Source organism: Crotalus tigris, unplaced genomic scaffold (genome assembly GCF_016545835.1).
Source record: "Crotalus tigris isolate CLP2741 ecotype Arizona unplaced genomic scaffold, ASM1654583v1 scf7180000018825.4774228, whole genome shotgun sequence".
NCBI classification, from domain to species: domain Eukaryota; kingdom Metazoa; phylum Chordata; class Lepidosauria; order Squamata; family Viperidae; genus Crotalus; species Crotalus tigris.
In genome coordinates, this window is record NW_024097215.1 from 2825491 (window position 1) to 2840000 (window position 14510).

Below are 14510 nucleotides of genomic sequence, written 5' to 3' on the forward strand. Positions count from 1 at the left end.
GTAACAATTAATGTAGGTAGCCGGGTTCGAAATGTTATGATTGCTTTTCTTTGGGGATCCACTGGCCATCTCATTAAAAGCCCGAGTTGGGTAGATCTTTCTTTCTTTTCCTTTTTTCAGAGAGCTTGTTATAAAACCTCCCGAGTGCAGATAGCATCTGGGTCCCTGTTCATAGTTTTATGTCTCTTTTGAAACCGAGAGTTGCGTCTGCCATCTTTGCTTGCATAACTAATCATGGTCAAGGCTGGAGAAGCATTCTCCCATGCCTTCCTCTCTTGTGTGTCTTTTCAAATCAGGCTTCTTTTCCCCCTCTTAACAAACTGAAATGCCTAATGAAGACCCAAGGGATCTTCATTAGGAAATAATTAGGGACTCAGACAGAAGCCCATTGCAAACTTTGGGCAAAGGAGGCTTTCTTGATCCCATCTTTTGTGACAGACCATCGGGGAAGAGCGCCAGATGTCCTCTTTCCCAACTCCACATGTTTGGAGTACAGCAAAAAATTCCCCCAGCCTTTGGCTTGCCTGCCCAAGCAGCTGGTGCAGGGGCAGAAGCTATGCTTAATACATTTTAATTAGCATCATTAAACTCCTCAATTTGCTAATTGTTTTCCTTTTGATCTTCTATTCTGACCAAATTAATCCTCTAGGGAGCAAAACGGTTGATATGTTTGTGCTTAGATGGTTCTAATCAGGTGAAGACTTAAGCAGTCCCATTCAGGGAACAACAATTGGCAGACTGATTTCATGGGCCAAGTGGCCAGGTGATTCTGGGTTAACTCTGGGGTCTCGTACTGTCTTGAGTTCTGGATCTTAAAGATTCCTTGCACAGTGCTCTACTAAGTTGGAAAAGGGTAATCACCTAGCTCAGCGAAGTGCCCTGAGCCTATCCCTATTGATTTACCTGCCAGACAATTTTATTTTCAGACACATAAGTCTTCCTAGTTGGGAACCAGGTTCAGTTCACAGCAAAAGACAGACAGCTCTTTTTGTTCATCCTGAGACTTCAAGGTGTGCACTTCTCTTGAGCATCTTGCCTCGTTGATGCTATCCAGAGTTGGGTTGGCACTCAACACAGTAGAATTCCCAGCCTATGTGACCATACTCTCCTGCCCCAATGCATCTGGGAGGTGCTAAATCAAAGGATGGGCTCAGAGGTGCCACAATCAAGAATTGGGGATCAATGGAAGTGGGGGTCCTATTTAATTTCCTTAGAACTTGTTGAATGGGATTTGCATATTCTTGATTTCTACCTGAGGCGTAGTGCGGTAGCACAAATACTCTAGATCAGGGTTTCTCAAAGTAGGGTCTGGGGGGTTCCTGAGGTCCTTCCAGGGAGCCTGTAAAGTCAAATTATTACTTTAAAATGTCTCAGTTTTAATTTCTACTGCAGTCAATATTGTTAGATATAACCCACATAAATAAACCAAAGTTCTTGGGGCTTTTAAGAATGTAAAGGGGTGCTGAAAACAAAGGATTATGAGACCAATGAACTGATTCTGTGGGTCCTATAATTATCTAGACTAGTCAGTAGATGGTGCTTGACTTAGAGATGCATTTGGATAGAGTTTCTTTGGCTATTTTAAGAAACAATAGAAGTGATTGTCTTTTCTCCTGACAAGTCTATCCTTTAATTCTTTAGCAATGCATCCATTCTATCCATCTCTTTGCTAACCCTGTGCAATTTGCCAGTGATAGAGGAGGTTAGTCTCTTCTCTGTAGGATATTTGGCTAAGTTATATGATTCATCACATTTTAACTCTGGCCAGCCGGATTCAGTAATGCACTAGGGTTTTCCGTTTGCAGCGTGTTGGGGCCTGGATTGAATTAAAGGGATCAGTGAGTCGATGGGGGAACTGGTAGATAGATTGGCGTCAGCACAAGAAAATAGCTGCAGTGTTTCTCAACCATGGCCACTTGAAGATGAAGCATGGCTGACTGGGGAATTCTGGGAGTTGACATCCACATATCTTCAAGGGCCCAAGGTTGAGAAACATCAACCTAGAAAGCTTTCTCAATCGTGAATAACACTTTGGTTGTGTGGTAGTATTATGGCCCTCTCTAATGACAATTCAGGACTTACACATCTTAATCCTAGCTGGCAAAATTGGATATTTTAGAAAGAACACACACACAACACACTTCCTCCCTTTCATTTTGAAGAAATTGAAATAGAAAACTAGTTGATTTGACCTTTTTACAGTGTTCTTCACCTATCTCCCTTCCAGTTTTTCCAAGTTATGGAAACTTCTGTCTAGATTTCCTGCATTATATTGCCTTTCAGAATACTTGGGAACTGAAGATATTGTATTGAATGGATTTAGTACAGGGATGTCAAACTCAATTTCATTGAGGGCCGCATCAGCATTGCGGTTGCCCTCGGGGGTGTGTGGCCAGGGTGGGTGGGTGTGGATGGAGTGGGTGTGGCCTACTGGGTGGGTGTGGTTTCAGCAGGCAGCGGGGCCCTCTCCTCACAATGCCGAGAGGTTGAGCCGGGCGGTGCGAAGCTCGCCAACTTTGCACCTTGCTGCCTGCTGAAACTGGGCAGACTGGGGGCTAGGCAGCATTGCACTTCTCATCAGATTCGCGCCACCCAGCTCAGCTCTTGGCGCTGTGAGGAGAGCGCCCCGCTGCCTGCTGAAACCAGACAGGCTGGGAGCTGGGCAGCCTCATGTTTATTTTTGGATTTGCGCCGCCTGGCTCAGCCTCTTGGCGCTGTGAGGAGAGTGCCCCGCTGCCTGCCGAAACCCCTCCCCCAAAGCCCATCAAGCCGGATATGTGAAGTAGGCGAGGGCCATTTGCTGGCCACTTCCAGGCGATGGTGCATTTCTTCATTCCTCACAAAGGGTGACACCTCCCTAGCATGCACCCAGGGGGAGGGGCCAACACGGCAGGGGGCGGTTCCTCGCTGTTTCCAGACGGCCTTGTGGAGCTGAATGCGTTCCAGCATAGATGGCCACCACAAAATTGTACATTGGCTCCCTCTCGGCAGGCCTGGGCCAGGGCCAAGGCAGTGGGGGCCGTTCCCTCACTGTTTCCAGGATGGCTTCATGGGCCACATGAAACCACCTTGTGGGCCGGGGCCTTGTGTTTGACATGTCTGATTTAGTAGGAGGAGATAAATTCTGTTCCTTGGACACAGTTGTGCAGCTTTTAGTTGCACAAGGATGGGGAAGGAAGGACTGCCCAAGAAGAGGCTGGTGAGTCTTCCTAGCATTCAAGGAACTCCATGTCTTGCCAGAAGACAAGAAGATAAACACTTCCATAAGAAAAGCTTGCCAATCATTCCTTTCCTTTTTTTATTTTTGCATAAGTTACATATGGGAATCTGATCAGCAGCTCTTATTTTGACACTGAGAAATCACAGTGTATTCGACCTGGAGCTTTCCAATAAACATTAATTATGTGTCCTGTGGCACAGGGCTCTGTTACTCAACAGATTAAAACTGTCTAACAAGATAGTGACATGAAAACCACATTGCAGCATTTGTTTTATTTTTTCACGGTGTCCTAGAACCTCATTTTGTATCATTTAGACATGGGATTATTTTCAAGTCCAGTATTGTTTACTAGGCAGGCAGCTTTGGTGTGCTGATGTGACTATTCCAGTGCGGTGTGTTTATATAAGAATCTTGAACGCTGGAAAAAAAAATAAACAGCAAGTGAGTGCACCAAGATTTTTGTTTCTCATTTGAAAGCCAAGTTGCAAATGGTTAAGAAGTAGTGTTTTTTTTTTTAAAAAAAAAAAAACCTGATCCTGTTTACTAACTGAGCAGATTTCCTGTATTGTAAATGTTAAACATATTTTTATATTGTTCTTAACATTTGTAGATACATTTCCAAAATCAAAAGAAATAAGAGTGCCTGAAACATTTCCCTGTCCCATTTTGCATTTTATGTCCCAAAGCCGCTCTTTTTTCTCTACTTTTTTAAAAAAGGGCCCCTCCCATGCCTTATTGCCAGATTGTCAGCCAATAAAATAGCACTGAAACATCATGTTTGCAAATATGATCGTCCATTGTTAATGTAATGTTTTGCTCCATTTATTTAATTTCCTTCATTTGCATGATACATTGAATCATAAGTTAATTACAAAGGGGTTCATATCACACACTCAGCTAAAGCATTTGGCTGATTTGTGGCTGCACTGGCACAGAAGTGGTCTTGAGTGATACTCCTTGACAATTACCTTTCTTGAGGTTTAGATACATTTGTGTAACATGCTAATCTGCGTTTAAATTAACTAACTAAATAAACGAACTTGGTTAAAAATCCTGAAATGGACTATAGCCAACTTCACAAGGCTAGGAAGAATGAACCAGCCTTACTTAGCATACTTATTTAAATCCTATCTTCTAATCCAGAGATGTCCAACCTAGGAAACTTGATTTGAAGACTTGTGGATTTCAACTCCACTTCAACATATCTGGCTGGGAAATTCTGGGAGCTGAAGTCCACAAGTCTTATAGTTGCCAAGGTTGGACACCCCCATTCCAGTCTATCACTTTTTGCAGGACCAGATCCTAAAGATGACTTCCCTCAAAAAAATCATCCAGGACAGGAAAAAGCTATTGGAAGCCTTAGTGGAGCATGGTTTCCTGTTCGGCAATTCAAAATAGTGACATATCAAGAATATGTATCATAATCAAAATAGTTCTCACTTTGTTTAAGCAGTGTTTCTCAACCTTGACCATTTTAAGCCATGTGGACTTCAACTCCCAGAATTCCACAGCCAGCATTGCTGGCTGTGGAATTCTGGGAGTTGAAGTCCACATGGCTTAAAATGGTCAAGGTTGAGAAACACTGGTTTAGTGGAATTTGTTCTCAGATAAGGAATTCATGGGATTGTAGCAAGACTATGGCTGGACCTTAGATTGCACTAAACCAGTATGTGGGTTGTTTGCTTTTAGCTTAGCAGTTTAATCACAATGTTTCATAAATTGTGCTTTATGGCTTAGCAACCTAGGTACCTGTAGTTAAGTCTTGTGTTAAGCCACTGTTTCCCAACCTTAAGCACTTTGACCTTCAACTCCCCACAATTCCCCAGCCAATCCTCAGAAGGGGGAATTTTGAGAGTTGAAGTCCACATTCATCAGTTTCCAAAGCTGGGAAACACTGTGTTAAGCCATTGTTTTAAACCATTTTTAAATAAGTCACAATGGCTTGCTGCCCTAAATCACATCCTAATATTAATTATTAATCATAATTCATTCAGTTTATAAGAGTCCCTAATCAAAAATGATTCCAGTGGCGCCATCATGCACAGAAGCAGAACACATTTAAGCTCAACAACGCCACATCTGTAAATCACAGGAGTCTCTGGGGAATTCAGTGGGATATAAAAACCATAAATAATAAACAAATCTGGCCAGCCAATTCCTTTCCTACAGTAATGATTCACCTCTACTACCCCAATAATCTTGTTTTTGAAGCTCATTCAGCAGTAAATAAAAGAAGGGGATATTTGAACCCCTATTTTTCATTCTGGATGAATACACTCAGCTACGGCTAATGAACTCCTGCTTTTGAATTCCAGATGAAAAACAGTTTCTTACATATACATAAGAAATCTGATTCTAAGAAATGTGTTGTCTTCAGAAACAGCATTTTGACAGTGCTTCTGGAAAGCCTTAAAAAATACAACCAAATCAAAGATAAGGCCATCTGACTTTGTGCTGTTGGACTATTCCCATTCAGGCTACAGTCCTATGTAGAAAAGAAAAAAAAAAACACTGGAAAAGTTTCTAATTATCCAAATTGCAGCTTTCCTGAAACGGCCTGGAATTTCAAAGGGTTTGCAGAATGGCTGTACAAATTCACAAAGCCACAGATTCCTGCCTTGGAGTCATGAATGGAATAGCTGCACTTTCCCGGGCTTTAAAATCAGAAACAACAATAATCTCTGCCTCCTTTTTAAAAAATCCATGAGAAGAATTTCTAAATATGAGAAAAGCTTCCAGTGGTTTTCTAAAGTCTAAAAATTTCAAGAGTTAAAACCAATGTTATAAACATATCCTTAAATGATTCATTGAGAAAATATTTGCATTGTGTTGAACTAGTTATTATATAACAAAAACTCCACTTACTATCACCAGAACCACCCAATTGTTTTAAGAATCTATAATTCCTTCAAGCAAATAAACTTAAAATGCTGGAAGATTAAAACAAGGCAGTCCATTACATCATGGAAGGCTGGAAAAACTCTGCTGAATTTAGTTTTATCTTAGAAGGATGCTACCAATTCTTTATGACACTCCACTGTGAAATTCATTGTAAGACTCAAGTGTAGTAAAAAAAAAAAAAGGAAATGGTTGCATTTAGCGGAGTTTGTATATTGTGAGCATCCTGTCTTCTGAGGATTGTGCTGAGAATACAGTAGCTTGGGCTTTATCTTTTGAGTACTGCAATAGAGATGCTATATTTTTTTCTCTACTCTATGGAGTAGAGAGTTGGTCTCTGACAGAAGGCCACCTGAAGAGACCAGAAGCATTTGAAATGTGGATTGACAGGCAGCTGTTACATATAAGCTGGGTTGACAAGATTAGAAATGAGGAGGTGACAAGCCGCCTGGGAAAGCCAAGGGAAATCATCAAAACAATTAAAAAAACAAAAATTAGAATATTTCATACATGTGATGCGACACCCAGAAAAATACGGCATACTCCATTTAATCCTCCAGGGAAAGACTGAAGACAAACAAGGTCCAGGCAGAAAAAGAACATCGTGACTTCAAAATCTAAGGGACTGGTTTGGACAAAACTCAGCAGCACTTTTTGGTGCGGCTGCTGATAAAAACAGGATCACCAACATGATCGCCAATGTCTGATAACGGATATGGCACAAGAAGAAGATCAATAAATAAGACTTTGCAATGTGCTATCAAGTAGCCTTGATTAAATAAACTATACCAGTATCAGGAGAAAAGATACAGACCACAAGATGGTGCTGCATCACCATTCTTTAACAGAGGGACTTTTTGCACCCTGAGTAAAAAAAACAAAGTTGCAGTTTTGTGTGACACCTTCAAGTTCGTGTTGGCTTCTGTGACTGCTTGCACAAGTCCTCTTCAGTTCTTTTGGCAAGAGTTTGGAAGTAGGTTTGCTATTGCCTCCTTCCTAGGACTGAGAAAGTGATTGGCCCAAGTCACCCAGGCTTTGTTGACACATCTAATGCCAAACTGAGTTCACACCCTGGATTCAGTCACACTTTGTTTCATGAGCACCTGAGTTCCCACAACCTAAATTAGAACAAACTCCATTATAGCTAACCAAATGTGCAGACCCAGTGTGTTTGTCCTGCTTTAGCACTTTTCTGGCATAACCTACGTTTTCCTTAGTTTACTTTCAATCTTTTACTATTAGTTATTGTTGCATTTACTTGCCCTATCTCACTGTGGTGTTATTCTAGGTCAGTGGTTCCCCAACCTTTTCTATACTCCACACCCCTAGAGCGCTTCCAATATATTCTCGAACCCCTTACAAAAGATAAAATGAATTATGCATATACACTATAATTTTGAAACTTCTAAACCCAGGTTTTTGCACCCCCTCGAATACCTTGCACCCCCCTGTTGGGAACCCGTTCTAGGCGGTTTATAACAATCAAAAGGAAGAAATGAACAGAGCATAAACAGAAGATAGCAGAGCAATAAAATAAACAATGCAAAAGAATACAGCGAGAAATACAATTAACGATTCCCAAAAAGGAAAGATGGACAGGCAGACAGGAGAGGAGAGGGGAGGGGGAGATGGAATTGCCATCAATCTGTTCCAATCCAGTTGTGGAACACCCAAGTCTTTTGCTCTGCAATGCAGCAAGGCATTATTACCTGTAACTTTTCCAGTTTGTCCGGCTTGCAATACATGCCATTTTGAGAGTTTACCCCTCATCCGTGTTGACAGTTTTCAGATGTGTGGTCTTCCAATTCCCCACACTGGCTGAGGAATTCTGGGATTTCAAATCCACACATCTGAAAACTGCCAAGTTTGAGTGATCCACATCAACTCTCAGTTTGGAAGGGGAAAACATAAAGTAAAATAAAATAAGGAAGCGGCCCAAGACTGGTGCATGTTCATACCAGCAAGATTAAAGCACGCGCTCGCCTTCAACCAGCAACCTCCAACCCCGCCTCTCTGGAACCGCAAGCCACGCCCAGCCGCGGATTCCCGCCCCTCCTCTCGCCTGCCCGAGAAGTTCACTCCAGCTCTCGCGAGAGCAGCGTCGGCGGAAACGGGCGCTCCGAGAGTCGTCGAAAGGGACTTTCCTATTCCGCTCGCAAGTGGGCGGAAGTAGAAGTCGTTCCTGAGCCGGCATGGCGCCGTCTTGGTACTGGGGTCTCCTCCTGTGTCAGCTGGCTGCCTGGGCGAGTGCGGCGCCCGTGGACCCAGAAAAGAACCATGGGAAGACGCTGGCGGAGAATAGTCCAGGTCAGTGGAGGCTCTTAAGGGGTTCCCCGTCCTGCCCGCAGACCTGGGCCCATCGCTTGGCTATGGCGGGTAGGAGGATGGAGGGCTAACGGAGGATGATCACCACTGCCCGCTCCAAAGGCTTCTCCTCGGCTTGCTCTTGGCGATCGACGCTTCAGACTTGGCCCTTTTATGACTTGTGGACTTCAACTCCCAGAATTCCTCAGCCAAGCACGCTGGCTGATGAATTCTGGGAGTTGAAGTCCACAAGACATAAAAGAGCCAAGTTTGAAGACCCCTGGATTATATAGACCAAGCTTTTTCAACCTCAGCTGCTTTAAGATGTGTGGACTACAAGTCCCAGAGTTCCCCAGACGGTATGCTTTGGGCTGCCTAGTTCCCCAGCGAGTATGACAGGCTCTGGATATCTCTTCTTGCAATCTCTGATGTCGCATGCTGGATAGTCCCTAAAGCTGGGGGATTCTGGGAATTGAATCCATACATTTTGAAACATTGAGAAACCCTGATATGGGCCGTTCTCACACTTCTGGATAGCTCTCTCTGTGACCCCTGAGCGCCTGACCTGGATAGCTCCCAGAGCTTACAAATTATATATAGTCTTCCAAGGAGGGATGAACTTAGAGGACTTCAACCCCACAGATCTGGCACCCAGGGTCTAAACCAGTGTTTCTCAACCTTGACAATTTTAAGGCATGTGGACTTCAACTCCCAGAATTCCACAGCCAGCTGGCTGTGGAATTCTGGGAGTTGAAGTCCACATGCCTTAAAATTGTCAAGGTTGAGAAACACTGGTCTAAACAGCCTTGATAATGGATAGTGTAAGGCAGGGGTCTTCAAACTTGGCCCTTTTACAGCTTGTGGACTTCAACTCCCAGAGTTCCTCAGCCAGGCATTCCTTGATTCATGACCACAATTGAGCCGAAAATTGATGCTGTTAAGTGAGACATTTGTTAAGTGAGTTTTGCTCCATTTTGCAAGCTTTTTTTGCCACAGTTGTTAAAAGCAAATCACTGCAATTAAGTTAGTAACACAGTTGTTAAGGGGATCTGGTTTCCCTGTTGACATTGCTTGTCCGAAGGTCTCAGAAGGGGACCTCATGATCCTTGGACACTGCAACCGTCATAAATATGAGTCAGTTACCAACTGTCTGAATTTTGATTGTGTAACCATGGGGATGCTGCAGTGAGGTGGTAAGTGTGGAAAATGATCATACATCACTTTTTTCATTGATCTTGTAACTTGTAACTATCACTAAATCAACTGTTGTAAGTTGAGGAATACCTGTAAAAAGAACAATAGAATTACACTGATGATATCCTTGAAATGACCTACCATATATTCCGGCATATAAGACGACTTTCGCAAGCGTTAAAATCAGCGCCGAAGTCGGGGGTCGTCTTATACGCCGGGTCGCCTTATACGCCGGCATATACGGTATCTGTTATATTTCACACTTGCTGTATGATATTGTCAATATGTACAATATGCAACAGTATTTACATTGCAATCTCCCATTGCACCATTCCATTCTTGCTTTGTAGATGAACCACTGTCTATTTATGTTAGCAGTCTCTGGTCCAAGGCCACATAGCTAAGTTACTGGTTACACAAATATTCTACCACTAAGCTACCTAAAGATTTGTATTTATTAATGGATGAATGCATTCAGCATGATTTTACAGTGTGCATTACTATATACTACTACACAGTACTGTTGCAGCATTCGGAATACTTTTTAACTTTAAATTTTCCACATTGTAGAGTTCTCCAGTCATCACACACAATTAACACACTCGACTCAAGGTGCTTCAGGCACAGCCATAAGTTCTGCAGACCCTAAATCACTTCAGATCACACAAAATAATCCGCCACAGGCACCTCAGCAAGATTCTGGTAAATCAAAGGGAACAGAAAATTCATCAATTAATTCCCACTCAGGTGGTGCTGAATCCACCAAAACTGAGAAAGACAAAGATAAGTCTAGAGAAGGTCAGACAGGCATATCTGATACATCATCTGTTCCAGAGCCAAAAACTAAGCAATCAAAGCAGGAAGAGGAGCTATCAATTAAAACCCCGAAGAAGTCTGAGGGTCCTGCTCAAGACTCTCGAAAAATAGATTCTGTTCAAACTAAAAATAGTCAGGAAAAGCCTGATGATTTGGAAGAATCTGAGACAGACGCTTCACATCCAGATTTAAACGCTAAGGAAGTAAAACCACCAAAAATCTTAGAACCAAAAGACCAGAATCTCCAGCCACGTCTGCCTGTTCAAAAACCTGCTTCTACAAAGGAAGATTCTTCTGAAGTCATCAATGCTCAGGAAGACACCTCTTTTCCAAAGCAAAAAACTAAGGACTCAAAGCAGGAAGACGACCTATCAATTAAAAACCCGAATGCCAAGTCTGACGATCCTGCTCAAGACTCTCAAAAAATAGATTCTGTTCAAACTAAAAATAGTCAGGAACAGCCCGGTCATTTGGAAAAATCTGAAACAGACGCTTCACATCTAGATTTAAACGCTAAGGAAGTAAAACCACCAAAAATCTTAGAACCAAAAGACCAGAATCTCCAGCCACGACTGCCTGTTCAAAACCCTGCTTCTACAAAGAAAGATTCTTCTGAAGTCACCAATGCTCAAGAAGACACCTCTTTTCTAAACTCAAAAACTAAGGAACCAAAGCAGGGAGATGACCTATCAATTAAAGTTGTGAACATCCAGTCTGATGCTCAAGACCCTTCTTCAAACTTAAATCCTGTTCCAGCCAAAAATAAAAAAACTAACACCGACATTTCTGATCCAGGTTTTTCTGAAGAAGAGACAAATGATGAGGAGTCAAAACAAACGGAAGACACATTAGCAAAAGACCAGGATCCTCAATCAGATCTCCCTGTTAAACATCTTCCAAAGTCAAATCCCGTGGAATCCAAAAAAGCTGAGGAAGAGGTAGTCGATCCTGAAGATGAACCAAAGAAAGGGTTGGGTGATGAAAAGAAAAAGAATGCAAAGCATGAGGAAGATTCTGAGGGGACACCCAAGAATGGATCTGAAAATAGCCACTTCTTTGCCTACTTGGTGACCACCGCTATTGTTGTTGCTGCACTATACATTGCGTATCATAATAAACGGAAAGTGAGTATTTTGACTTGTTCGTGTTGATGATTCCCTAGCTATCTAGCTATCCTTTATATCTGTCCCTCCTTCCAGCTATCCATTATCTATCTATCTATCTACCCTTTATATCTGTCCATCCACCCATTATCTGTCTACCTATCTATCTATCATCTATCTATCTATCTACCCTTTATATCTGTCCATCCACCCATTATCTGTCTACCTATCTATCTATCATCTATCTGTCTATCTATCTATCTATCTATCTATCTATCTATCTATCTATCTATCTACCTACCTACCTACCTACCTACCTACCTAACCTTTATATCTGTCCATCCATCCATTATCTGTCTACCTATCTATCCATCATCTGTCTGTCTGTCTATCTATCTATCTATCTATCTATCTATCTATCTATCCTTTATATCTGTCCATCCTTCCAGCCATCCATTATCTCTGTCTATCGATCTATTGTGTAGACTGATGATGAAAAGCTGTTTCCCCAAGGCATCTTTAGAAGAAATGGTGTAATATCCTATAGAACATAGCCATATTTCCTCAAACTAATTTTAATAAGGCTATTTTAACTAGGACCTGATTTATTTGTTTTTTTGCTGGGTTTTCAAAAATGAAAACAATCGGAAAACTTATCCCTCAAAATATATTGGGATATTGATTTTGCGTTATCAGGGCCATGCTGAGTAAACCATACTAATGCTTTATAAAACTTCTCAAAAGCTAGGTATTTTAAAATGCGTTTCTTGGCTTGGACTGGTATATGCTGCTAGCTGTTCATTTTTCTTACTTTGGAAAAGTTGCAATTGATCTTTTGGCTGTAGAGAAGCTGTTACAAGCAACGCTCCAATTATGAATATTCTGCATTCTCTCGATGACAAGATGGGTTATGACAATCATATCTTATTTTCTAAGTGAGACTTGCTTTTTCCCCCCTTTGGTCATACGTAACCTTACAGTTTTTACTATTACTGTCAGTGCCATCTTTCTTTTTAAGGCTCTACTGAAATAATGTGCTTTTTTTTCTAGTTTAACAGTTATGACAAGCTGATTTGCTCGCTTTAATGGGAAGTTAGAGAATATGATGGTTCAGATTCTTGTGAATGACAATCACTTATTGATTCTCTTTTCTTCCCTTGCAAAGATTATTGCTTTTGCTCTAGAAGGAAAAAAATCAAAGACAGCCCGAAGACCCAAATCCAGTGACTATCAACGATTGGATCAAAAGGTAAGCTCTCCCACCATGAGCATCAAAACAGCCAAATTCATGATTTTTTTTATTCTTTAAAGCCACAGTCATTTCTCACAGCTGTTTGCAATGATATGTACCTCATTATAGTTCAATTAGACCAGTGATGTCCAACCTTTGCAAGTTCAAGGTCCATGATTGGCTGGGGAATTCTGGGAGTTGACGTCTACAGTTCTTAAGGTCCTGCCAAGATTGGACACCTCCGAATTAGACATATGTCACAGCATGCATTCACTTTTCTGACCCATGTTGCTGATGATAAATTGGGCTTTTGCTTTCATTGTTTGGTATTTTATTCCTGTTTGGAATCTGCAAGACCAGATTTATAGTCAGAAGAAATAAGCATTAGGTATGTGCTTTGGAACTTAGCTTATTGGCTCATACAGAACAGTTGGATGTAAAGCTTCAAAAAGACATCTAAACTGTATTGCCTTGGAGTTTTTTTTTTTAAAAAAACAACAACCCTCAAATCACTTCTCTGTAATAAAAGAATCCTTCCTCTCTTTCTAGTTTGTTGTAATTAGTAGAGATCTTTAAAACTCCTCCAAAATCCGCTTTTACTGGTGGGAACACAAAACCTGTTGTGCTACTGTGTCATTATTAATTAGTATAGGTAGTCCTTAACTTCTAACCACAGTGGAGCCTGGAATTTTGGTCTTAAGTCATTGCAGTTGTAAGTTGAGGCACCACATGATTGGACTCGATTTTTACGACAGTTGTAAAGTAAGTCAAGATGATGGTTAAGCGAGCCACGTGGTCATTAAGTGAATCCAGTGTATCCAATGGCATTGTTGGTAATTTTTTGCTGGACAACTCCCAAAAGCATATCAAATTGTGGTCACATGACCTTGGGACACTGCCACCAGTCATAAATGTGAACCGGTAGCCAGATGCTTGAAATTTGATCACATGACCGTGGGAGGCAAGTTGCAACAGTCGTAACTTTGAGGACAAGTCACCAGTAGCTTTTTTGAATCTGTCATTAAGTTTGAATTGTCATTAATTGAGGAATACCTGTATGTGGTTAAGGAAGGGCCATCTTCTGTCTTCCCCCCCCCCCAAACACCCAATCTTTTTTTCATTGGTTTTTCAGTATCGAAAAATACTTTAAACACCTGTGGTTTGAACTTGCCAAGCAATTTACGTCTTTTGTTGTTGTTTTTTTCTCCGCAGATCTAAACCCAGACTTTCTGCACGCTCCTGTGTCGCATGAGAAACTCATTTTGAAAACGGCACATAGAAACACGGACGATGTCCAGCCCTTCGTCAGTACAGCCTCAGAGCCTATTGGCTGTGCTACTATGCCTGGGGGGGGGGAGGTGGGGGCAGGGGAGAGCAACGAAAGTGCTTTTAATTGTGCCTATGCAACTTTGCCCATTGTCATGCCTCATTTCCTCTTTCAAAGCTCTGGGCTGTTAATTCCCCTTTCAGTGACTTGATGTAGGGGTGTTTTTTCTCCCACGTTGTGACTCAGAACCAAATCAATAGGCAGTGCTCTGTGGCTTTCCTCTAAATGATGCGGTACTTACTGTCTGTGAAATTGATCCTAAGGAATGTGGAATGAGCAGGCTGACTTTGCCTCCTAGATTCAGTGATGTTAGAATCATAGTCAATGTCGTGCGTTGGAGCAGAGTTTATGCAGATTGATTCCTGTCCCTATAGCGCCCTGTTCCGCTGAGGCACGCGTCGCCCGATGCACTGATTG

The 14510-nt window shown here is 41.8% G+C and overlaps 1 protein-coding gene across 1 annotated transcript in view; it reads left to right on the top strand.

Annotated features, from left to right (window-relative positions):
- The first annotated feature begins 8252 nt into the window (after positions 1-8252).
- Positions 8253-14510, top strand: part of TGOLN2 (trans-golgi network protein 2) — an 8010-nt gene continuing 1752 nt past the window's right edge. The window contains exons 1-4 of the mRNA XM_039356497.1: positions 8253-8425; positions 10187-11556; positions 12701-12784; positions 13979-14510. The exon at positions 13979-14510 is cut by the window's right edge and continues 1752 nt beyond it. Coding sequence (XP_039212431.1) covers positions 8311-8425; positions 10187-11556; positions 12701-12784; positions 13979-13984 — 1575 coding nt within the window. The 5' untranslated portion in view covers positions 8253-8310 and the 3' untranslated portion in view covers positions 13985-14510. The remainder of the gene's footprint in view (positions 8426-10186; positions 11557-12700; positions 12785-13978) is intronic.